Source organism: Salpingoeca rosetta, assembly GCF_000188695.1.
Source record: "Salpingoeca rosetta unplaced genomic scaffold supercont1.8, whole genome shotgun sequence".
In the NCBI taxonomy this organism is placed as follows: Eukaryota; class Choanoflagellata; order Craspedida; family Salpingoecidae; genus Salpingoeca; species Salpingoeca rosetta.
In genome coordinates, this window is record NW_004754926.1 from 800,099 (window position 1) to 825,231 (window position 25,133).

Genomic DNA, 25,133 nt, shown 5'->3' on the forward strand with positions numbered 1-25,133 from the left:
ACACGCACACAGACACAGGCACCAGACACACACACACAGACACAGACACAGACACACACAGACACACACACACACACACACACACACACAGACACAGACACACACACACACACACACAGACACACTCACGCACGCGCGCACGCACACATACGTGCACACACAATCTGCCTCGCTTTGATGTCTGCACGTATGGTACTGCTTCGCTTCATCTAAAGGATGTCGTCCAGTTCTGAGATTCTGAAGATGACCGTGCTCGGGTCGAAGCTCAGCGCACGCATTGTCGTGACACCTGTGGCAGGGGAGAGGCAAGCACAGGCGTGAGTAAGCATGCGGCAGGGCAAGGCAGTAAAACAAACACACGCACACACACGCGCGCACACACACACACAGACACAGGCACAGACAGACACAGACACAGACACACACGCACACACCATAAACAAACACAGACAAGCACACATGTACACAGCCTCACACACACACACACAGAGACACACACATTTGCGTACATTGTGGAGGCAGTGTTGCCCACTCATCTGTCGCCTTTTCAATGCTGGCGACGGAGCGCTGGGATGCGCGAATGTTGTCAAGCTGGAGCAATCAAACACATGGTTTGTGGTGATGAGGAGATGAGGGGATGAGCAAGGGCACACATACACACACACACATACACACACAGACACACACAAACACAGACACAGACACACACACACAGACACAGACACAGACACAGACGGACAAAAACACACAGATACACACACAGCACCAGTTGTTGGTTGGTGTGCACGACTGTGCGTGTGTAAGCTGTGACGTCCTGGGCACCCATAACAAACTCGGCCACAGAGGCGTGAGCGGTACCACGTTCCTCCATCTCCGATACGCTGTGCTCTGCACATGCGGTATGCGGTGCCACGCGAGTTTGCGTTGGCAGGTCAAAGCGTGAGACACACAAGCAACCGCAGCTGCGAGTGGAGCATGGGGCAACGCGCAGTGGCAGTGCTTGGCGTTGGTGATACCTTTGCATAGCTGAGTGAATGACGCTTGTATATCCGCTTCCACCCTGACCATGTCATTGAGCGCTTCCACGACTTTATCCCTGTCAAGAAACAAGCATGTGAACCAGACTTGCAGACACGCAAGAAGACACCAGTACATGACAACGGCGTGCACGACGTGTAATACGTGCAAGCACGCATGTCACACAGACACAGCTACACAAACACAGGTGAACACATATCACATGCAGACGCACAGACAGCCGCAGACACACACAGACACACGCAGACACACACACACACACACAGACACAGACACACACACACACACACACACACACACAGATGGGCGCACGACTCCGCTAACCAAGCTGTTGTAATGCGAGCGTGCTGGGCTTCTGCGCTGCGCGCGTGACACAGCCTGAGACGCTGTTCGAGGTTGGGAAACTTGCGAAGACAGGTCAAGGCATCCTCGGGCACCGCAGCTTGCTCCTCTTGCTCTTCCTCCTCGTCTCCTTTGCTGTTGCCTGTGTCGCTGGTTGTGAGTGTTTCCAGCGCTTGCGCGCGCTCCACCATGCCATGCAAGCGTTGCAGCTGCTCCACCACTTCCAATGCGGCTGTGTCTTGCCGATCGGCACACGACACAATCTCCTTGAACTGAGCCCTGAGGACAAGAAGAGCACGGGCACGTGGGATGTGCGTGCGCCGTGGCAGAGCGTGAAACACATGTACAGAGAGAGGCAGAGAGAGACAGAGACAGAGAAACAGCGAGACAGTAAGAGAGAGGCACACACACACAGACACACAGACACACAGACACACAGACACACAGACACAGACACAGACACAGACACAGACACAGACACAGACACAGACACACACACACACACACACACAGACACACAAGCGTGCTCACGCAAAGGCTCGTCGTTCCTCGTCCATCTTCCAACAGGAGGAGTTGTGAAGACTTTCAAGACACAATCAGATTGTTTCTGTTGCTGTGTTTCATGTGTCACACATCACATACCACATCACCACACCATGCAGCGTCCCCTTCATGCCCATCACACCGGTCCGTGTACTGCTGATAGAGAGAGGAGATGGAAAGGAAAAGGATGTACAAAGCAACCAGGAAGCAAGAAGCAAGCGGAGAAACAAGCAGCGTGGAGCCGACAAGAAGGCAGGCCAGCAAAGGCACTGGCTATTGCATTGAAATATAGGCAACGAGTAGCACGCGCGCGTGTACGTGTGCAGGTTTGAAGCTGGTGGAGATTGAGAAAGGAGGTGGGGGGGGGGGAGAGCAGCTGCTCATGCAAAGGAGGATGATGCACCAGGCTGCTGTGGGTTGCCTTGGCTCTGCTGGTAGCGGGCATACACCTCGTCTGGGCTTGGTACTTGCACAGGTTGGGGGCAGTCCTGCTGTGAGGTGTTAGTATGTGATCAAAGGGTTGTGTCGTGTGAGCCATGGAAAAGCGGGATGTGGTTGGGGCAAGGAGCAAGGGAGAAGGGGAAAGAGGGAAGGGAGAAGATGAACAAGGAAGGAGGAAGAGGGAAAGGAGGGGAAACACACACACACACACACAGACAGACAGACAGACACAGACAGACAGACAGACAGACAGACAGACAGACAGACACACACACACACACACAAACAGACAGACACCCCAGCAAAGCAAGGAAGCACGTACTTGTCCCGTGGAGTGCTCGTTGGTGAAAGCGCGAATTTCGTCATCGCTGCTGAGCGTGCGGTAGTGGTCAACACAGCCCTGGAGGCGAGCAGACTGTGCGGCGTTCATGTCGAGGATCGTCTGGCAGTAGCGGCCGACTGTCGCCCCGACAAAGCGGTGGCGGTCGCGCTCAGCATCCTCAAACGTCTGCCCAAACCAAACCACAGCACACAGCGCAGCGTCCATCAGATGCGAGAAGAGAGCGGAGGGGGGGGGGTGGAGAGGAAGTCACAACGGACAAGTTGCGCAAAACAAGAGCACACAAACACACACAGCCACACACACCCACACACACACCCACACACACACACATTGGGTGTGGCTTACGTTACAGCCCTCGATCATGGTGTCAACCCAGGCCTTTTGGCGTGTGTTGAACTTGGTGACGTGCTTGTTGTAATCCTCCGCAGCCTTGTTCACCTTCTTCTCATGCTTCGCACGCGCGTCCGCAAGCTGCACCCCCCCCCCCCCAAATTAAAGCATTAATCAACAACAACACATGTGAGCAATCAGCACCGACACCACAGCCAGCAATCAAAACAAGACACACGAGGATGTTCGCAGCAACACCCACGTCATCATTCACAACGGCACACCTTCTGCAGCTCCTTGTGGGAGGCGCCGACAGCCTGGGCGTGGGAAAAGTTGTCGCAGGCGCGGCCGTAGTCAATGCACTTGTCAACGTAGTGCGCATGGGACTTCTCAAGGCCGGGCACCGCGCTCGCAAGGTCCTTGCGCGTCTCAAGAATCGTCTTCTCAAACTGTTTGTGGTATTGTGAAGAGCAGGAAACACCAGAACGTAACGTGAGCACATTGCGTGTGTGAATGTGCACGTAGATGTGTGCGTGTTTATGAGTGCGCGTGTGTGTACGTATGCGTGCGTGCCGTGCGGTGAGCGTTCGTGCTTACGGATTTGCGGGCAAGCTTCTGCTGGTCCTTGAAGCTCATAAAATCCTTGTCCAGCTCGGTAGACAGCTGCACAACACGCATAGCGGTGACGAGTGAGCAAAACAGGCGAGCAAAACACCTCAAGGCAGACACGCACACACACCCACACACACCCACACGCACACACACACACACACACACACACACACACACACACACACACACACACACACACACCAACCTGGATGGCAAAGGTGGCGCGGTCACGCGCCTCTTCTGCAATGTCGTTCTTCACATTCAACCAAATCTGACGCATGTGTCTGCACATCACACAAACACACACACACACACACACACACAAAATACACACGCGTCGAACACAGCAATGAGGACGACACGATACAGCATACCGCGCGTGCAACACACGAACAAGGCGTTCAATATCCGTTTCTTCGACACAGCGCACGGCCACCAAACCTTTTCCTCCCCCTCAAGGTTCATCCAAGCTTCGCCTCATACCCATGTTCAGTACGTACCCTTCCTCCATGTCACCGAGCGTGACCTTTGCCAGCTTGGCAAGCGCCTTTGCGTACTGGTCCTCAACAGCCGCCCTGCACACATACACAAATGCAGGATAAGCCACAAAAAAGAGAGTGTGTGTGAGAGAGAGTGTGTGTGTGTGTGTGAGAGAGAGAGAGTGTGTGTGTGTGTGTGAGGCACAACCACGATGGTTGCTGTTGTTGTTGTTGTTGTTGTTGTTGTTGTTGTTGTTGTTGTTGTTGTTGTTGTTGGTGGTGGTGGTGGTGGTGGTGCCCACAGGCGACGCGACACTAAGAAAACGAGAACTCCCTCAACACGAGGCGATGACTGACCTGAGACGCATAAACTCGGCCAGGTCTTTGCACACCTCCTTGCCATTGCGGTGCTTCAGCACAAGCAGATCAAAGCCAGGCTTACCATCCGCCTAACAAATCGGCGTCAACACAGCGGCACAGCCATTGTGAGCGTGGTGGTATTATTGGGTACGCATAGCGACGCAAAGCATGCAACGCAGCTGAAGCATGCAGCCCAGCCATTGTGCCCACGAAAACGAAATGCCACACACACAGAGACACAGACAGATAGACACACAGACACGCACACACACACACAAGAGTGTCTAGGTGCAAGCTGTTGCAAGGCACGCACCGCATCCTGCCAGAAGTTCTCGCGGTAGTGGAACTTGTTTGGATCGCGCATGCTCGTATCGCGCTGGAGCGTTTGGAAACTGGGATGCACCGGCTGGCATCATGTCACACCAGAATGATGGCGACGTTGGTGAGTCTTGCAGTATGGAAACAGCAGCAGCTAGCAAGCGCACGTCACTATGAAAGCGCGCGCGCACACACATACACACACAACACCACAAAACAACGCCAGCGTACCTGGGCCTGCTGCTGTGGCTGCTGTGGCTGCTGAAACTGCTGCTGCTGCTGGCCGGGTGGCATTGGCGGCCCCTGTGGTGGCCCCTGTTGCTGCGGGTATCCTGGCTGCTGCATGTGCTGCATGTGCTGCTGCTGTGGTGGCTGTGGTGGCTGCTGCATCTGCATCTGGCCGTACTGCGATGGCGGGCGCATTGGCGGGCGCGGGTTGCCGGGTGGTCCCGGGGGCGCGGGCTCGCCGTACATGGAGTTTCGCATCTGTGGTGGCTGCTGCGGGGGCTGTGGGGGCTGTGGGGGCTGCTGCGGGTCCTGGTCTGGCAGGTCGCCGTACACGTCGTCGTTCATGATGGGCGGCTCGGGTGCCGAGGGCACGAGCTTTGGCTTGGGGGCCTGCGGTGCCTGAGGCGGCCCACCGGGGCGGGGTGCCTGTGGCGGCTGCGGCGCACCCTGGCCCGGCATTGGCGGTGGAGGGATGGACACCTGGATGGCAGAGCTGGGGGCGATGATGCCATATGCATTCTCTTCCTCATCAGCCGGCTGCTGCGCCTGCGGCTTGTCCCACCGCGTTTCTGTTCAGTCCGCGTAAGCAAACGATGTGGTTGTGTGATAAAATGACACGAAGGGTGAGAAGAGTGAGGCACGGGCTGTTCAATAACAGCCGAGAGCGCAGCTGTGACATGTCACATGAAGTAATCCAACACAGCCACCAGAATCCGGACTCATCCATATCTTGTCTCTTGTGTTGTCACACCTACGAACACACACACACACATTGTCTTTCTGTCTCTATCTCTGTCAATGTGTCCATTCATCTGTCTCCTTCACAAGCACAAGACAAGCGGGGAGCACGACACCTTGAGTTTGCTCGTTGACATAGTATGAACGGCCAGATGCCTGGTCAACAACGGCCTTCCAGCCCGGTGGCAGATCTGGCGAGCAAACGAAGGCGCAGGGTGCAAGAAGGGTGCAGTGAGTTTGAAAGGCCAAAGCCGTCTGAGTACCTGGCGAAAACCACAAAGACACACACATGCACACAACTGCACAGTTGCACACACACACACATGCACAACTGCACACACACACATGCACACATTGCGCCGTACCGTCATTGCTTGGTGCTGCTGGTGCCTGAGGCGGTGCTGGTGGCGAAGGCACAGACACTGGCTGGGGCTGGGGCTCGGGCTCTTCTGGCGCGGGCGGGGGAGACGCCTGTTCCGGCTGTTGTCGCAGGCAAAAAAAAGAAGGGGGGGGGGAGGCAGCAGCAGCAGTACAGTCAGCTGCCACAATCGGTTCCAGCACACACGACATACGACACACGACACACGGCATACGACACACAACACACGATAATGGTTGAACATCGACAAGTATCACAGCAGCGACAGCAGCGACGACGACAGCATTAAGACATGTCAATCACCTCAGCAGGCTTCACGTAGCTGCTGGGAAACCATCTGTGAGCCCATTCAGGACGCGGCATGTGTCGGTGTGCAGGTGTTAGAGGTTGGTGGTGGCAGGGTGCACCCGTGTATGCCGAGGTGGATCACACACAAGGTAACAGAGGCACAGAGAGTGTCGTTGTCACACAAACCAAACATACAGCAGAGGCTGAAAAGAGTCAGACAGGTTTACAAAGTCAGATAGGCTTACAGACAGACAGACAGGCTTACAGACAGACAGGCTTACAGACAGACAGACACACGCAGACACACAACACATATCGAAACACACTCATCTACATCCAAACACACACATCCACACACACCCCGATTGCTGTGTTGATGTGTGCTTGCCCTTGGTCCAGCCCGAGGCGTCGCGTTGGATCACCTCGATGCGATCACCTGCCGCGAACGAGAGGCCATTCTCGTTTGTGGCTGAGAAAGCGTACAGCGCTTGCACCACGTCGGCCATAGTCGACGATGATGATGATGATGATGATGATGAGGAGGAGGAGGAGGAGGAGGAGGAGGAGGAGCTGGCTTGGTCTTGGTCTTGGTGGTGGTGGTGGTGGTGGGTGATGCTGTGTTGTTGTGACAGTGGGCGGCGATAGTGGGTGTGTTTGTGTTTCTCCTTCGCGCTGTGCTGAGTCGAGTCCTGATGATTTGTCGTATCTTCCATAAAGTACCAGGAACCACACTCTGCACTTTTCTTATTCTTGCCGTCTCCGAACGCTGTCCTGCTCCGTCGCCGACAGCTCGCGGCGTTGCTGCCATCTCCACCACGACTTTGATTGAACAATCAATCAATACAAACACCCCCGCAACACAAACACTCAACAAGTTCGCGCGCAGGGCCTTGATCCCTCTCCATACACCACACCGCACACCGCACACAGCACACCGCACACAGCACACCGGGAGTTGCTGCTGTAGTTGGTGGTGCTTGGTTTCTTCTCTCTTCCTTGCCTGTCGTTGCGAAAGGCAAACAACAACACCAACAACACCACCAACAACAACAACACCAACACCACAACAGTGGGAGATGGCGCTGAACAAGAACGACCAGCAAAACAAGAACAAGAAGGGCAACGGCGCCCGCAAGGAGCTCTTCTCCATCATCTGGCTCGTGTTTCTGCTGGGCTCAGCCGTCCTGCACTGGTGGGGATACTACTTCACGGACAAGTGGATTGTCACTCAGAAGGGCGCAACAGACCCCCGCACAGTGGGCCTGCTGCAAAACTACGAAAAGCACGATGCGTGGTTTGCCACCGTCATCTTGCTCGGCATCAGCCTCGCGTGCGTGACCATCGCCTTCCTGGCCGGGTTCTTCTTCTTCTTCGTCCGCCTCAAGCGCGCAGCGAAGACCCGCCACATCTGCCTCAAGGTCGCCAAGGTGTTCTCCTTGCTCGGCGCCTTGTGCATGTTTGCCGGCCTCATCGTGTTCCCAGCCGGATTCGAGTCCGCAAAGGTGCGTTGCGCGTTTGTGCGCATGCCGTGCGTGCAGTGTAAGCGTTTTTTGGCTGATTTGCACGCTACACGCACTGTGCTTTGTGTTTGTGTTGTGTGTGTGTGTGTGTTTGAGACTGCGCGCGCGTGTGTGTTTGAGACTGCGTGTGTTTTTGAGACTGTGTTTGATCTAGACATGTTCTGTACTTTATGCTTGTGGCTGTATGTGTGCTTGCGTGTGCGTGTCTTGTTTGTGATGATGATGGTCCCGTACCAGCACAACAAGCACTGCCATGAAGTACTGTCGTGATGGCGAGGCTGCCTATCACCGCGCACCATGACGCACGTTACCTCACCACCATGTCCCGTGTTATCCTTCTTCTTGTTCTTTTTTTTTTGTTGTTGTTGCGCATTGCAGTTGCTGCCATGCTCCTTTGCGGCCACAAAGGAAGCCGCCTACCATCTGTGCAACCCTTGGCAAACTGGCCTTGCCGTGTACCTTCTCATCGTGTCCCAAGTCCTGCTTACCCTCGCCATCTGCTTCTCCGCCTGCGTGCTGAGCAAAATCGATGAGGATCGCAAGGAGAAGGAGAAGCGCAAGCGCCAGGGCAAAGACGACGAGTACGTTTTCGTTCTGTTTTGGTCGTGGTTTGCCTTGTTTTGTTCTGCATGCTCCAACAACCCCATTTCTATCGCCCTGTGCGGAGTGCTGTGCCATGCTGTGGTGTGATGTGGTGTGGTGTGGTGTGTGGTGTGGTGTGGTGTGGTGTGGTGTGGTGTGGTGTGGTGTGGTGTGGTGTTTGGTGTGGTGTGATGTGCTTTGGTATGTGTGCGTGTGGTGTGTGGTGGTGTGTGGTGGTGTGGTTTGGTGTGTGTGTGTGTGTGGTGTGTGGTGTGTGGTGTGTGGTGTTTTTGGCTCCTACTCTTGCACATGCGACACCCGTACTTGTCCATCGTATTCTTCAGATTGACCGCTGCTTTTGTTTTGGTCCTCTTTGCGTTTGTGTCGCTTTTGTGTTGTGTATGCCAAGTTCTCACCGCGCTCCTTGCTTGTCCAACACGCCCTTGTGCTGCATGGTGCGCTTGCCACGGCAGGTGGTTCGACAAGTACGGTACCGCTCCGCTCATCACCGAGACGGGCATGGGCGACGACGACACGGCGCACAACAAGGATCCACACCTCCTCGACGAGGTCATGGCCATGAACGCCAACGACGACATGGTGCGTCATTGCGTGCTATTTCATTTATGCGTTTGTGAGAGTGAGCGAGTGTGTGAGTACGCGTGTTCTCGTGTGTGAGTACGTGTATTCTCGTGTGTGTGTGTACGTGTGTTCTCGTGCGTGTGAGTGTATGTGCGTTGTCGGGTGTGAGTGTATGTGCGTTGTCGGGTGTGTGTGTGCGTGAGAAAGTTTGTGTGCCCTTTGCCCCCCCAGGCGGTGCATGCCAAGCCGTGTACACAACAGGCCGCCCCATGTTCCGTGCCGTGCCTGCTGCCACTCGTTGGCTGCGCATGCCCTCTTTTTCGCTTTTTCGCTTTCCGCTCACCGCACTTGCCCTTTGCTCTCTGGTGAATGGTACGCTGCAGGAGAACATGCACATGCCTGGGTATCTGGACCTGGACGAGCCCCAGCAAGACCAGCAGAAGCAGCAGGAGAAGCGCGCCTCGTTCATGGAGACGGTGTTCGACAACGGCTACCTCGACTTTGCCCAGGAGTCGCAACAGCCAGGAGCACCCATCGACATGGTTGGTGGCAGCGGCGACGACGACGAGGATGAGGCCGGGTACCTTGAGTTTGGAGACGACGGCGTGCTGCGCGACACGACTGGCAATGAAATTGCGGAGACGTACCTCGACTTTGATGAGCCGGATGTGCAGCAGGAGTCGACGCAGCAGCTCGCGCCCGACACGGACACGGCGTACCTCGACTTTGACCAGGACGACGAGCCCGAGACGCTGTATCCCGATGCCCTCCCACTGAAGGCACTTGACGCCGGCGGCGCTGGTGATGACACCGACGCAGCGTACCTCGACTTTGAGCAAGAGGAGCAAGCAGAGGAGGATGAAGCAGAGGAAGAAGAGGAAGAAGAGGATGAAGAGGATGAAGAGGATGAGGTGGAGGCGACGAACGAGGGCTACTTGGACTTTGACCAAGCAGATGAGGAAGAGGACGAGGAAGATGAGCAAGAAGAGCAGGAGCAAGAGGAAGAACAGGAGCAAGAGGAAGCAGAGGAAGAGGAAGAACAGGAGCAAGAGGAGGAGGAGGAAGCACCAGTGGCCGAGGAGGCGAACGAGGCATACCTCGACTTTGACCAAGCAGATGAGGAAGAGGACGAGGAAGATGAGGAAGAAGAGCAGGAGCAAGAGGAAGAACAGGAGCAAGAGGAGGAGGAAGCAGCACCAGTGGCCGAGGAGGCGAACGAGGCATACCTCGACTTTGACCAGGCCGATGAAGAGGAAGAGGAAGCAGAGCAAGAGGAAGAACAGGAGCAAGAGGAGGAGGAAGCAGCACCAGTGGCCGAGGAGGCGAACGAGGCATACCTCGACTTTGACCAGGCCGATGAAGAGGAAGCAGATCAAGAAGAAGAACCGGAACAAGAGGAGGAAGAAGCGCAAGAACAAGCGCCTGAGCAACAACAGCCCACCGCAGAGGCAGAGGACGTCGTCCTCAACTTTGATGATGATGACAACGACGACGACAATGGCGGGTACCTCGACTTTGATGCCGACGATGATGCGGCCGTTGGGCCGGATGCAGCAGCTCAGCAGCAGCAGCAAAGCCAGGACCAGCAAACGCTGCCCTCGTTTATGGCGGATGCCATGACTGCCGACAACAACGACAACCCGATGGTTGACCTGGATGCGCTGTACGGCGATTTGGATGAGGATGTGCTGGACTTGGACGCGTTTGATCCCGAGACAGACGAGATGGTGCTGGATCTCGATGCGGCTGGAGACGACGACGATGACGCCGATCAGTACTTCTAAGCCACTGGCGCTGACCTGGGGCCCAGTGCCGGCATGCCACATCATCGCCATCTTGTTTTCTGTTGTCGGTGCTGCGCGTTTGTGGTGTGCAACTGGGCCTCGCATTCCTTGCTGTGCGCGCGCTGTGGTGTACGTTTCCACGCTGTTTCCATTCCGTTTGCGCTGTTCACTCGCGTCCCACGTTGATTGGCGATGTTGTGTTACTGTTTGTTTGTTTGTTTGCGCCCGGTCCCCACGCTGGTGTGGTGGCCGAGGTGCTTTTGCTCGCGTCGCTTATTTCTGTTTCACATTCCATTGTTGACGTTTTGGCTCTTTGCCGCTCGCGGTGTTGTCGTTGCTGCTTCATTCTGGTGTTGACCTACCTGTGCGTTTGTGGCATGTCACACTTCTGCGAAGTGCTTGCTTGCAGCGCGACTTGACATCCCATCACATTTAATCCCATCACATTTCATAACATCACATCACTCCGCATACGAGCGGGTTGTTTGTTTGCGTGCTTTTTCATTTGATCGACCCCATATTCTTGCTTTCATTGCCCTCTTTCTGGCCGCCTTTGCTGTGGTCTTGTACTGTTATTAACTTGTTGCTTGCTTGCTCATTTTTGTTTGTTAATCAGCAACCAACACCAATATATCCAAACGATGACAAGAAAGCCCATGTGCGCGCGTGTGTGTGCTTGTTTGTGTGTTTGCACGTGTGTGTACATGTTTGTTTGTGTATGTGTGTGCGTCTCTGCGTATGTCTGCGTGTACATTATTTGTTTGGTGATGGGAGATCACGGATGCATGCGCGGACAGTAGCGGACGACAGCCGTCAGTCAAGCACAGCCCCGTGCGAAGCGTCGGACACATGCTTTGCATATCTGCCCAGCCACGACCGCGGCGACACGGCAGCTGGCGGCTTCTTCCACGCATCACGGCGCGCAGCAAGCTCCTCCCTGTCAAACCACGTGTGTTGGTTTGAGTTGAGTGAGTGCGAGTGCGAGAAGGAGCGGGCTGGTGCGTACGTTCGTTTGGGTGTCAGCATCGAACAGAAGCTACAATGAGCAATAGCCGTGGTGGACGCAGGCTGCGGAACGACTCACGCAGAGACGTGAATGTCCAGGGAGCACTTGTCGAGGTCGTATGTGACGACGTCACCATCCTGCACGAGTGCAATGGGTCCGCCCCGCGCAGCTTCGGGCACCACATGGCCAATCATGATGCCGTGGCTCGCACCTGTGTGGCACGTGGTGGTACATCGTGAGCTGTGCTAACGCCGTTTGTTGCTGTTGGGGGATTAAGGGTGACGCGCGTGTATGCTGAGCATGACACATTTGCGGCACAGTCCGTGCAGCTCTGGAGCACGAGCACCCTTCCACAACACCAACAGCGAGGCGTGATGTGACTAGCAAGGATAACACGCTGCATGCATGAAGTGTCACACAAGGCGCAGTGCAACGCACCTGAAAAGCGCCCGTCTGTGATGAGTGGCACGTGGCTGCCGAGACCCTGCCCAACAAGTGCACCACCAGGTGACAGCATCTCTGGCATGCCGGGTGCGCCCTGGACGCAGGACAGAGGCAGACAAGGGATGAGGGGAAATGTGAGAAGGGGATGCAGTCGCGTTCCGAACTACTTGCCGGCGTGGAGCGCAAAATGAGGTAGAGAGGATAAGGTAGGGCACACGGACAGACATGCACCGACAAACTGACAGAAGGACAGAAAGACAATCACAACGGAGCGATTGCACCGCATACCTGACACATACACACAGACAGCCAGACAGCCAGACAGCCAGGCAGCCAGAGAGAGAGAGAGACACACACACACACAGACACGCACACACACACACACACGCACACACACAGACACGCACCTCTGGGCCTTGATATCTGATGATGAGAGCGTCGCCCTTGTTGATTTTGCCCTGGACAATGGCCTGCAACGCCTCCCGCTCGTCATCAAAGCAGCGCGCAGGACCCTCAAACCGCCGCAAGTCCTTTCCGCTCAGCTTGATCACGCTCCCGCCAGGACACAACGACCCCTGCGTATGTGCACGCAATTGTCACCCGACCACAAGAACGAGGTGGAAGGCGGGTGTTTGCCAACGAGTGCACCGCACACATCAGCGGGTGCACGTGTGTGTGCGTGTGTGTGTGTGTGTGTGTGTGTGTGTGTGTGTGTGTGTGTGTGTGTGTGTGTGTGTGTGTGTGTGTGTGTGTGTGTGTGTGTGTGTGTGTGTGTGTGTGTGTTTGCATGGCCACTTGCTTTTGTGTGCTTGGGCTCGAAGTACAAGGCAGGCAGCAAAGAATTCCTTGAGTCAAGCTCGTTTCACAACACATCACGCGCAGTGATGTGACATGACACTACGTACCCTCATGACGACAATGTGCTGTCCTGGCGGAGCAAAGGGGCGGTCGATTGGCGAGATGATGTGTTGGTCCTCGCGTGGAGCGGTGACACCGCGAAGGTTTTCAGCGACCGTTTTGCCCGTGACGGTGAGACAATCACCGTGCAGCAGACCAGCGTCCAGCAGTACGCGCATTACGGGCGGCAGGCCGCCAATGGCGTCAAGATCAACCACATTGTACTGAGTAGAGTGAGCGTGAGTGAGCGGGTGAGTGAATGTGAGTGAATGTGAGTGAATGTGAGTGAGTGTGAGTGTATCTTGCGAGGAAGTGACGGCACGAAAAGCTTCAGTCGTGGCATTTCGTTCCCACACACTGCCTCTCAGCCTCTGCTTGTGCTGCGTACTTTGCCCTCTGGCGTGAGGTTTGCAATGAGTGGCACTCGATACGCAATGGTGTTGAAGTCGTCAATGGTCAAATCAACCTGGCAGACGGGGCAGCAGCGGCGGAGATGAGAGAAAAGAAATCAGCACGATGTCCAACAGAAAACAAAACGACAGCGAGATCAGGGGTGAAGACATGGACGAAGACCCGAAATACGATACACGCTCTCTTCCCACAACACAAAAACACATGCAAAGGCAAACCACGTTCCAACACACCTCTGCCTCTCTTGCGAGCGCGAGGAGATGAAGGACGCCATTGGTGGACCCACCAAGAGCCATCAGCACTGTAATCGCGTTCTCAAACGCCTGGCAATGCGCGCATCAGATACGGCGGTGCCAATGTACCAACGGGAAGTGTGAATGATGATATGGTACAAGCATTCCCTGCTTGCCGAGCCATTCAACACGCAAAGGCACAAATGCCCAGGATCTCTCACAAGGAACGCATGAATACAACGCCCCGCCCCATGCACCTTTCGTGTCATGATGTCGCGTGCACGGATGTTGTGCTGCATCAGGTAGGTGAGTGCCTTGGCAGCGCGCTGGCAGTTGTTGATAACAGCAGGGTTGATATCGCTGCTCCCCGGCGACAACGAAGGAGAGCATTGTTGAAAAAAGACTTTCATGAGGTCTGGAAGAAGAAGGCCAGAGGGGAAGGATAAACGAACCATTGCTAACACACACACACACAGACAAAGACACACGCAGATATTCAGAGGCACACAGACACACAGACACACAGACACACAGACACACACACAGGCACAGGCACAGACACAGACACACACATACACACAGGCACGCACAGACACACACACACACAGACACAGACACAGACACACACACACACAGACTTCAACTCACTGGCGTGTACCGGGCTTGACAGCGGGAGTAGTGGATGTGCCAGGAAGGGCCATCCCCAGCGCTTCAATGCACGTGGACATAGTGTTGGCTGTGAACATACCGCTGCAGGTGCCCGAGCCGGGACACGACGAGCACTCAACAGCCGTCAGCTCCTCAATGTCAACCCTGCTTACAAGCCAAAGCAGACACAATACAGAAAGCATAAACGAATGGGTAAATGCTTGAACGAATGCATGAATGCATGAATGCATGAATGCATGAATGCATGAATGCATGAGTGCATAAACGAATTAGGCTCGATGAGGATGAGGTGTGGGAGCAGTGAGTTCGCACAAGAGACAGATACTTCTGTGCACACGAATGCATGCATGTGCGTGCAAGTGTGCAACACAACAACAACAACAACAACATCAGCAGCGGCATCAGCAACAACTACGATGTACTGGGAAACGCATGTGCAATGGCGGGTGACCAGTTGAGGGCAGCAGGGCAAACGGCACTACAGCTGTGCCGTCAGCCACGAATGCCTGGTGCTGAACTCCATTCAACGTACATGCCCTTGGAGAACTTGCCAACGGCTTCAAAGGGGGAAGCTGGGGAGAGCTTTGTGTCATGTAGCATGCCGCTGTGTGCCGTGCCACCGTACAAAGTGATGCCAATGTGGTTGTCGCGTGCGATGGGCATCAGCACACCAGGGTTTGTCTTGTCGCACCCAGCAAGCGTAATCATCGCATCAGCAGAATAGCCCTGTTTTGCGTGTGCATGCGTGTGAGCATGTAGGCATATGTGTGTATGTGTGTATGTGTGTATGAGTATGTGTGTATGGGTGTATGTGTGTATGGGTGTATGTGTGTATGTGTGCATGTGTGTAAGTGTGTATGTATGTATGTGTGTATGTATGTATGTATGTATGTATGTATGTATGTATGTATGTGTATATGTGTATATGTGTGTATGTGTGTATGTATGTATGTATGTATGTGTACATGTGTGTATGGGTGTACATGTGTATATGTGTGTATGTGTATATGTGTGTATGTGTATATGTGTGTATGTGTATGTGTGTATGTGTGTGTGTGTGTGTGCATATGTATGTGTGTGTGTGTGTGCGGGGGCTGAAAATAGGTGTAAGAGTGATCCTTGCCACATGAAGCGTTGTACACAAATACCATTCAAACCCTCTGAGGCCAACCTCATGCATGGTCTCGACGCAGTCTGCAATCAAGTCCCTGCTCGGCAGGGAGTACCTGCAAAGCGTGGGTGCGCGTGCATTTAAACAGTGAGAACACACCATTCATGGTCGCAACAATACTTGGGATGTACAACACAGGGCCGCCGAGCACAGCATCCATGAAGAGTAGATGTGCGTGTGTGTGTGAGCATGGTATCAGGTTGCATTTAATGTCGGTGGGATTCACAGTGTCGCGTACCGCATGCCTTGCGAGCCCATGGTTTGCCCGTCTGAGATGACTGGCTGATGGGATACAAATGCCTTCATCCCAGCGGCCTCAACAGCCTCTGCAATCGATCAGCACACATAATACGGACGAACATGCACCACCAGTCAGTGTGTTGAGGTGCCCGGACGTCACCATCGCAAGCAAGACGACCACGAAACGCTGTGTGAGAGACAGACAGACGGAGAGATGGGGTTGGTTGACGAGCCAGAAGGTACTTCAAAGTTGTAGACGGCCAGACTGACACACACGCACGTGTATGCGCATACATAAACAAGTAAATGTATTCGCACACAAAACAAGTGAACGGAAACGCATACATACGCGCATTTTCACATGAAACCACACGCGCATTCACATGCAACCGCGTACGCATTCACACATGCAACCACACACGCAGCCGCTGACCTCCCACGGTGTCGGCGAGCTGTCGGAAGAGTTGATTGCACATGTGGATGCTCATGTACGGTGCAGCAACAGTGATAATGGGTTTGCGAAAGTCACTGCCAGTGTAACCCGCTGCCCAGAGTTGAGCACGCGATCCCGTGCGCTTCAACCAATCTTCACTGTTCGGCCCAGTGCTCGGATCCCCGGTCAGCGCGACGCTCCGTTGCTTCAGCGCATCGCGCTCATACGCCACACTCACGGCAGGATCCATCGTCCCAAGTCGACGTGCTTGTTTGTGCTGTGTGTGTGTGTGCTTGTTTATTTGTGCGTGTGCGCGTATGTGTGTGTGTGTTTGTTTGTGCGTGTGTTTGTTTGTGTGTGTGCGTGTGCGCGTATGTGTGTGTGTGTGTGTGTGTGTGTGTGTGTGTGTGTGTGTATGTGTATGTGCGGTTGCTTATTTGTGAGTTTGTGCGAGTTGCTTGTCTTCTCACTGTCTGTCTTGGGTGTCCTTCTCCGCTCGAATTTTAGCGACGACATCCGTATTTTTCTACAAATCGAGTTGTTGTGTTGTTGTGGTGGTCGAGGTGGGAGAACAAAACAGCTGGCGCCGCACACCTTCTGCTGTGCCACGATGGCGTCCGAGCACTCGTCAATGAGTGCGTGGGAGAAGGCGTGGTTGAAGGATGCATTCAACACGGGGGCATGGATGACGTCAAAGGAAGGCCAGCTGTTCTTCCTTTGCGCCCGTGGACCGCACGTCAAGCTCGTGCGCGATAATCAACTCCGGCATGTGCAGGTTCGTTTGTGGTTTTGTGTGCCTACTTTCAACGCCCAGCAGACATACAGCTCTCCCACGTGTGCGGGTGTGTGAGTGTGCGCGCGCGTGTGTGCGGGTGTGTGTGCGCGCGTGTGTGAAACAATGACGGCATTTTTGCTTTGCGCTGCTCACTGGTTGTGGACGTCACCGTTGCTGCCGACGCTTTAGGTGAAATTAATCAGCCAGGGTCCATCCGGACACGTGTGGGTCGTGGATCACAGCGGGCATGTTTGGGTGCGGGTGCAGCAGAACCCTCTTGCACGCGCCCTTCCAGGACATGAGGTGCGTTTGTTGAGCCCTGACATTTGTCCAACAATGTGGTGCCGTGTGGTGTGAAGCCTCATGTGCGAGGTGGGGTGTTGCGCTGCTTGCGCTGCTTGCGCTGCATCGTGTACATGACCCGGAAGGATTTCGGTTGTACCTCGTGATGATCGGCGCCTTTCTTGCTGACACGAAAACACGTCCACTGTTGTGGTTTACGTACATTCACTGAACCAGGTTATGGGCATCGGCACGACGGAGGTCGTGTATGAGCAGCAGAAGTGGCTGGCGTCATCGCGGTCGTATGCGGCATCTCGGTTCGTCACCCCTGCTGGCGACTCCTACGACTCCTTGGACGAAATCACACTTCCGTCCTCGCGATGGCAATGGGATGCAGATTGGGAACTGGAGACAAGTGCGTTTGGTGGTGTGCGTGTGTGTGTGTGCGTGTTATGTGCGTGTTATGTGCGTGTGTGTGATGTGTGTGGGTGTTATGTGTGTGTGTTATGTGGTGTGTGTGTTAGGTGTGTGTGTTATGTGTGTGTGTGTGTGTGTTATGTGGTGTGTGTTAGGTGTGTGTGTGTGTGTTATGTGGTGTGTGTGTTAGGTCCGTATGTGCGCGCGTTTGCGATTCAGTGCAGGATTTTGAATCTTTCATCCTTCCGGTGCGCTGTGCTGTGCCGTGTCCAACTAACATACGCCACTTTAACCCCCTCCCCTCCCCCGGCCTCGTCTGCGGATCGTCATTGCAGCACTCGGCGAGAGTGATTCTGGTGGCTGGGAATTCGTCTCGTCTGGAACATCTCGTGTGCAATCGCTCTTCACTTCAAAGTGGGTCCCATCAGCGCAGTGTGTGTTGTCGACAGCACACACACACACACACACACACACATACACACACACACACACACACACACACACACACATACACACACACACACACACCTTGGCCACATTCACATCCGCATCCAACCAACCAACCACTGACCTCTCCCCGTCTTCCCGCCTCTCCCGGCACCTCTCTTCTTCTTCTTCTTCTTCTTTTTCTTCTTCTCCGCCAGAACAACCATGCGGCGGCGCGCGTGGCTGCGAACGCGGTCCATCAAGGATCCCTCTCAGGCGTGGTTCATGCTGCCCAAGTGGAGCAAGCACGAGGTCGTCTCCATCGCCGTTGCTCAGAGCGGCGCGTGGATCGTTCTTGACAAGTTCAAGGTGATTCTGTGCCCACTCCATTGCGTTTTGGGTGTGCATGAAGCAAACGGCCTGTGTGCGTGTGCATGTGTGTGTGTGTGTGTGTGTGTGTGTGTGTGTGTGTGTGTGTGACAGTGTGTGTTTGACATGTGTGACGTGTTTGTTTTCGTGCGCGTGTGACGTGTTTGTTTTCGTGCGTGTGTGACGTGTTTGTTTTCGTGCGCGTGTAACGTGTTTGTTTTCGTGCGTGAGTGCGTTTACGTTCGGCTACATGTGTTATCGCGTCATGCTGGTTCCGTGCGGACGATCCACACCGCCGCTCTCATCCCTCCATTCCCTCGCCCCCTCTTCCTCTCCGTGCCACGCTGCCATTGTGTCAGATTGCGCTGCGCGAGGGCCTGGACCCGATTCACGTGGAGGGCCGCGCCTTTGAGGCCGTGGAGGAGCCAGAGTTTACAGGAACACCCATCCACAGCGGCTGCATTGCCGTCAATCAGAACAACAGCACGTGGCTCAGTGCGCCCGACGGCAGTCTGTACTTTCGCCAGGGCATCACGACGGCAACGCCAGCCGGCCGCGCATGGGTGAAGGTGCCCAACACGCCGCTGCTCACCCACATCACCGTCACATCGCACGCACTCATCGGTGTTGGCGTCGACGGGAATCTGCATGTGTTTGACGCACCGTCTAACCCGTTTGCCGTGACGGCCGGGCAGTGGACAGAGCTTGCACCGCCGTCAGCGCAGGATGTGGCGACGGCAGCGTTGGAGGCTGCGCTGCTGCACGTGTTTGAGAGCGGGTGGGAGGTGGTCGAACCAGAGCCTGGCGACTTCAACGAATACGACGATTACGACCCGCACATCCAGACACTTGACGACGATGATATTGACGATGACGACGACGAAGGTGCAGAGGAAGAGATGCTGGAGGACGAAGCAGAGGGGCAGGTGAGCGGAACGGGCGTGGGTGGGCAGACACCTGGCGACGGCTTGAGCAGTGACCCCAACGCCGTTGTCCGTCGCCGCCATTCCAACCGCAACTCGAAGCGGCGGTCCATGATCCAGTCTGCACGTGGCAGCGTGCTCATCTCGCGACCAACCATCAGCCAGCTGGCACGACAGCAGGCATTGGCGCACGGCGCACGCAAGACCATTGGGGCAATGCGACGCGAAAGCGCATACTTCAACAGCGACAACGACAACGCGCCGAAGCGGCCGGCGCAGCCCGTGTGCTGGTGCACCGCCACGGAGAACCTGGATTACATTGTCTGCTTGGATGTCCACGGTGATCTCTACGTGCGCATGGGCATGTCCCTTACTCGCCCCTTTGGCACCGCCTGGCTCAGGTATACATGTGCGCGTGTATAATGTGTGTGATTTTGTGTGTGTGTGTGTGTCTTCTGTGTATGTGTGTGTGTGTTTATGTTTTGTGTTTTGTGTGTGTGTGTGTGTGCATGCATGTACGCGTTCTGTGCGTGTTTTTGTGTGTGTTTTGTATGTGTGTGTATTTGAGTGCCCGCATAGACGGTTGCATGTGCACATGTGTGCTGTGGATCGCTTTCTCAGTCCCATTTCTGCATTCACGCATTGAACCCCGTGCCTTCGCTCTCTGTCTCTCTCTCTCTGTCTCTCTTTGTCTGTCTGTGTCTCTCTGTCTCTATCTGTCTGTGTCTCTCTGTGTCTCTCTTGCTAATCACCTTGACGGCCAATGCAAAACGACCATCAGGGCTGAGGCAACCTTCCTGGGCGGAGAATGCGGCGGCATCGAGTGTTGCGAGCTTGGCCTGCTGCCCTTTATTGGTGACGTTCCTCTCCCCGCCCTCACCAGCCGCGCACACGACCGCGTCATCTCAAAGATGGTGCGTGTGTCGTGCGTTTGCTTGCGCGTGTGCGGGTGTGCGGGTGTGCGTTTGCAAGCGCATGTGCTTGTTCTTGTTTTGATGGAACCCAGACACTCATCCCACAACGCTCACACTCACTCACACTCACACACACACTCACTCACTCACTCACACTCACACACACTCACACACGCTCACACACACTCACGTGCTCCCCCACTTGTTCAGCTGCGCGCGTCAGCACCTGCACCGCGGCCAAACTTCATCAGTCAGCGCATGCTTCGAGAGACGCTTCCAGAGACGGACGCCGTCGTGCGCTGGTTCAACAGCAACAACACATGCAAGCTGCGGCTGGACACGCGTGCGCACCAGCTGTGTCTCGATGTCAAGGCGAAGGAAGGCACCACATTGGAGGACACACAGCAGTCGGAGTGCCACTTGCTGCCGCTCATCCAAGTGCGCAGCGTGCGTCCCAGCTCGAAAGAAACACACTCCTTTCGCCTGGAGACCACGGTGAAGCACTTCCAGACAGTGGTGGTCACGGTGCGTTCGTTTGCAAAGCGGCGTGACTGGGTCACGTACCTGCAGCGGTGGGTGTGTCTCGCGCGACGACAGCTGCGGGAGGCGGAGTCCACGTCGTTGTCAGCACCGGCCCTTGGCGATGCGAGCGGTGGTGTACTGCCCGCCAACGCCGGCGCGCCAGCGGCAACATCGCCGGACCAGGTGGGAGATGGTGTGCAGCCGCACGGGCAGCAGGTGGTGGCGCCTGCGCTGTGGGCCATCGACACGAACAACCGGCTCTGGTTCTGCGATCTCGTGTCGGACCACATGGTGAGCGAGGTTGGCGAGTGCTCCCCAGTGTTTGACAAGTGCAGCTACCGCGATGGGAAGGCGTCGGGCAAGATACAGTTCATGCCCAAGCTCTACTGGCACCCAACAACCGACCTGACCTGCCAGACGAACAAGGGCCCTGTTGTCATCCACGCCAAGCAGGTGTTTGCGTCGCCTGCCGGGCTTGTGTGGGTGCTGAGCGCCAGCGGCCGCGCGTACGCGCTGGTGAAGGGCGAGGAAGGCGGGGACGTGCGGCACAAGCGCGCGTGGCGGTACCGACGGTGGCACGAGGCCGAGGACGCGTACGTCAGACAGGGCGAGCAGTTGGCGTCGCAGCAGGGTGCGCAGCAGGCGGTTGAGCCGTTTGCACACCCGTCGTGGGCACGGCGGCCCACCGGTGCACGCCATCTCACCACCAACGGCATTGCGCCGCCGCCCTTCGCCCGCAGCTCAACAAACGCCGGCGGCCGCAAGAAGGGCAGGGGCACGCGCGGTGGCGGTGGACGCGGTGGGCTGTGGTCGACGACGGGGACACAGGACGGGTTTCGCCAGTCGCGGCAGTACACGGCTGCTGTTGCCCGCACGTGTGCCGCACAGGCCACCGCGGCGGGCGTGCACTGGGTGTCTGTGCCCATGTGCCCGTATCACGTGCGTGGACAAGCCGGGCAGGAGCGGATCAAGGACGTCGGCCTCTCCATGACTGCGGCGTGGGTGGTAACCTCATCTGGGCTGGTGTATGTGCGCAGCGATGTGACTGTGACCTCGCCCATCGGCGTGGACTGGGTGCCGGTGCAGTCGCCAGAGCTTGTCAGCTCCGTCTGCGTGCGCGACGGCAGCGTGACCATTCTCACTGTGCAGGGGCACGTGTACACGCGCGTTGGGTTTGGCGAGTCAACCCCGCACGGCACGCACTGGGAGACGGATCACGGCGCCATCAGCTCCGTGTATCTGACACGGAAGCGGCCTGATCAGGTTGTGGACTCGGCCAACGCCCTGCAGTCGGGGGTGAGCATCACGCACGATGCGCGCTGCGTGTGTGCCCTCAGTCCCCAGCTGGTGCAGATTGGCCTTCGGTCCACTTACGGCCGCATTGTCTGGCAGCTGCGTGCAAGCAACCACGAGTTTACCTCGGTGAGTGCCAGAGCGCTCAAGTATCGCGGTTGTGTTTGTATTTGTGTGTGTGCGTGTTGTGTACTCGTGTGCGTGTTGTGTACTCGTGTTTGTATTTGTGTGTGTGTGTGTGTGTGCGTGTTGTGTACTCGCGTGTGTATTTGTGGTTGTGTGTATTTGTGGTTGTGTTTATTTGTGTGTTTGCTTTGTTTGCTTTGTTTGTGTGTTTGTCTGTTTATTTGTGTCGGTTTTGTGACAGCATGCTGTTCGATGGTCAAGGCGACACAAGCAGCAAGTCCACGTGACAATGCAAACGTGCGCACGCGCGTGATCACGCACGTGTACGTTTGCGTATGTACACTTTCGTGTATTCATACAAATGCAAGAACTCACGTTGAACCATTCCTGCGCCTGCCTGGGCTGCGGCTGATGTAGGTGTCGTGCGATGGGTTTTCGCACGTGTGGGGTGTTGACTCTGCTGGCTACCTTCGCTCCATGACCCTCAACATGCCCTTTGACATGCACAGACCGTCCCCTTCCACCGCGGCCCTCGAGTTTCCCACGTGCGTTCCTGGGGCAATTGTTGCTGTGCAGTGCTGCGATGCAACGTGGCATGGTGTGCTATGATGCGTGCTGTTGTGTGCTATGTTGCGTGTACTGTTATGTGTACTGGTGTTGTGTCAGCGGATTTTGTTTCAACCGGGTGTGATGGTCATGCTTGCGAGAAGTTGACCTTGATTTCACGTTGTGTCCCTCCTCAACATCTCATCTCCTTCGCACGGCACAGAGAGAAAGAGCGCGATCAGAAGCCGTTTACAGAACTCCCACTGCTGTTGTGGAAGAGTCTTTCTGTTGGCGAAGAAGACGAACTCAAGTTCACGTTCATGACTGCCGCGTGTGCCCGTCCTCGCGTGGTGCGTGCATGTGAGATGTGCGTGTGCGTGTGTTTGTGTGTGTGTGTGTGTGTGTGTGTGTGTGTGTGTGTGTGTGTGTGTGTGTGTGTGTGTGTGTGTGTGTGTGTGTGTGTTCGTTCGTGCATGTGTGTGTGCGTGTGTGTTGTGTGTGTGTGCATTCGTGCATGTGTGTGTGTGTTTGTGTGTGTGTGTGTGTGTGTGTGTTCCGATCTCGAGGCGATACAGGTTGCTTTGTGTTGGCTGGTCATTGTACTCATCCCTGCATTGATTCACACACACACAATCACACGCAATCACACGCAATCACACATGCAAACAGCGGCGGCCGCCACACGGGCACTGCATGCTGGGCGACGACACCGTGGTGCCGACGAAAGAGTGCTCTTCGCTCGGAAAGACGTTCATGTCCCTGTTGTCGAGGCAGAACAAGAGAATGCGCATACGCCTTGACCGCACGCACGCGCAAGTGCGGTGGAGGTTCATTGTGGATCCTCTCGAAGTGAACGCTGAAGGTATTATGCATGCGCGGAGTATGAGCCTGCAAGTGTGCTTATGTGCATGTGTGCATGTACACACGTGTCCAATTGTGCAGTTCACGTGTGTATGTGTGTGTGTGCTCTGTCTGTCTGTCTGTCTGTCTGTGATCGCAGTATTTGCGCGTGAGCGGACTGGTCTGTGGTGGTCTGGCCTCATCACCAGCAAAGTTGACGAGCGAGAGGCCGGCGGCAAAGCGAGCTTCTTCCTCGTTCATCCCCACGAGATGCGCGAAGACTTCTGGGTCGACAGGTGAGTCATGTGTGTACGTGTGTGTGTGTGTGGTTTGTGTGAGAGACTGAGTGAGTGTGTGAGAGACTGAGTGAGTGAGTGAGTGAGTGAGTGTTTATGTGAGTGCTGTGTGCATGTGACTTGTGTGCGCGTGTCCGTGGCTTGCATGTGCTTCTGTTGCCTCTATCGCTTGTGCTCGCCCTCCAAATTTCATCCACCACCACCAATTCATCATGGCTGTCATTTCACGGCCATGTCGTTCGTATATCATCCCCTCCCCCCGCACACAGGACGCGTGTTGCGCCGAAGGTGAAGCCCAACAAGGGTGCGCTGTACATTGGTCTCTGTGTTCTCGTTCCGCGCACGCGCGAGGGCGGCGAGCTCGTCCTGGCCACCGTCATCGCCGTCGACGAAAAGTGCGCCACTTGCTTGGTGTGGTGTGGTGTGGTGTGGTGTGGTGTGCGTACGTGCGTGTGTGTGCAATGCGTGTTGTTTGTTTGATGTGGGGTTGTGGTGCGTTCCTGTTCCTGATGCATCACCTCCACTCCCCTGACTATCTTCCAACAGGAGCAACACCGTGACTGTGGAGGCGGCAGAAGCGAACCTGCGCCCGTACACGCGCCAGTTCAATATGGGCGACATCTTCGTTGGCCCCAAAGAGGAATACCGCGGCCTCAGCCCGGCCTGTTCTCGCTTCTAGCCGTCGCTTTGCGTGTGTATGCATGTGTTGTGTGTGTGTGTGTTGTGTGTGTGTGTGCGTGTGTGCGTGTACGTGTGTACGTCTGTGTGTGTGCGTGTGCTGGCTTTGTTGCCGCCGTCCATTTCGCGTTACCTTTGTCTTTGTTGTTTTGCTTCTCATGTGCGTTTACTTTGAGCTGATGATACTTGACTGTACGCAGCAGCATGTTACAACTTCTCTGTTAGACCTGCGCTTCTTCCTGCAGCATTAGACAATAGACGACCCGAACCTTCACACATAGCGGAACGATAACTGGCACCTATTTGTATTACATG

The 25,133-nt window shown here is 55.5% G+C and overlaps 5 protein-coding genes across 5 annotated transcripts; 2 read left to right on the forward strand and 3 right to left on the reverse strand.

The window, feature by feature from the left end:
- Positions 1-209: 209 nt before the first annotated feature.
- Positions 210-1,975, reverse strand: PTSG_12052 (uncharacterized protein; the record flags this gene model as incomplete). Its single annotated transcript, XM_004995318.1, has 6 exons — positions 1,912-1,975; positions 1,363-1,659; positions 1,017-1,096; positions 767-888; positions 510-591; positions 210-289 (listed from the first exon to the last, which is right to left on the reverse strand). Exons 1-6 carry the CDS (start codon positions 1,935-1,937, stop codon positions 210-212), a joined length of 687 nt encoding a protein of 228 aa, XP_004995375.1. The 5' UTR covers positions 1,938-1,975.
- An 80-nt stretch (positions 1,976-2,055) lies between these two features.
- PTSG_12053 (uncharacterized protein) lies at positions 2,056-7,142 on the reverse strand. The gene is made up of 14 exons (XM_004995319.1): positions 6,800-7,142; positions 6,455-6,488; positions 6,138-6,252; positions 5,889-5,963; positions 5,038-5,603; positions 4,802-4,894; positions 4,486-4,577; positions 4,150-4,224; positions 3,855-3,933; positions 3,635-3,700; positions 3,322-3,486; positions 3,053-3,178; positions 2,687-2,872; positions 2,056-2,414 (listed from the first exon to the last, which is right to left on the reverse strand). Exons 1-14 carry the CDS (start codon positions 6,943-6,945, stop codon positions 2,304-2,306), a joined length of 1,929 nt encoding a protein of 642 aa, XP_004995376.1. The 5' UTR covers positions 6,946-7,142; the 3' UTR covers positions 2,056-2,303.
- Positions 7,143-7,515: 373 nt separating this feature from the next.
- On the forward strand, positions 7,516-10,907 carry PTSG_03649 (uncharacterized protein; the record flags this gene model as incomplete). The annotated part of the gene is made up of 4 exons (XM_004995320.1): positions 7,516-7,941; positions 8,338-8,540; positions 9,015-9,141; positions 9,507-10,907. The coding sequence occupies 4 exons, from the start codon at positions 7,516-7,518 to the stop codon at positions 10,905-10,907; spliced, it is 2,157 nt and encodes a 718-aa protein (XP_004995377.1).
- Positions 10,908-11,468: 561 nt separating this feature from the next.
- Positions 11,469-16,793, reverse strand: PTSG_03650 (uncharacterized protein). The gene is made up of 13 exons (XM_004995321.1): positions 16,412-16,793; positions 15,977-16,064; positions 15,739-15,793; positions 15,100-15,293; positions 14,547-14,711; positions 14,156-14,258; positions 13,899-13,988; positions 13,643-13,720; positions 13,263-13,478; positions 12,765-12,932; positions 12,352-12,451; positions 11,992-12,124; positions 11,469-11,844 (listed from the first exon to the last, which is right to left on the reverse strand). Exons 1-13 carry the CDS (start codon positions 16,659-16,661, stop codon positions 11,721-11,723), a joined length of 1,764 nt encoding a protein of 587 aa, XP_004995378.1. The 5' UTR covers positions 16,662-16,793; the 3' UTR covers positions 11,469-11,720.
- Positions 16,794-16,944: 151 nt separating this feature from the next.
- Positions 16,945-25,115, forward strand: PTSG_03651 (uncharacterized protein). The gene is made up of 14 exons (XM_004995322.1): positions 16,945-17,186; positions 17,376-17,489; positions 17,706-17,883; positions 18,221-18,299; positions 18,530-18,680; positions 19,040-20,004; positions 20,385-20,517; positions 20,728-22,461; positions 22,876-23,003; positions 23,228-23,354; positions 23,674-23,866; positions 24,005-24,140; positions 24,410-24,535; positions 24,687-25,115. Exons 1-14 carry the CDS (start codon positions 17,022-17,024, stop codon positions 24,817-24,819), a joined length of 4,362 nt encoding a protein of 1,453 aa, XP_004995379.1. The 5' UTR covers positions 16,945-17,021; the 3' UTR covers positions 24,820-25,115.
- The last annotated feature ends 18 nt before the right edge of the window (positions 25,116-25,133 follow it).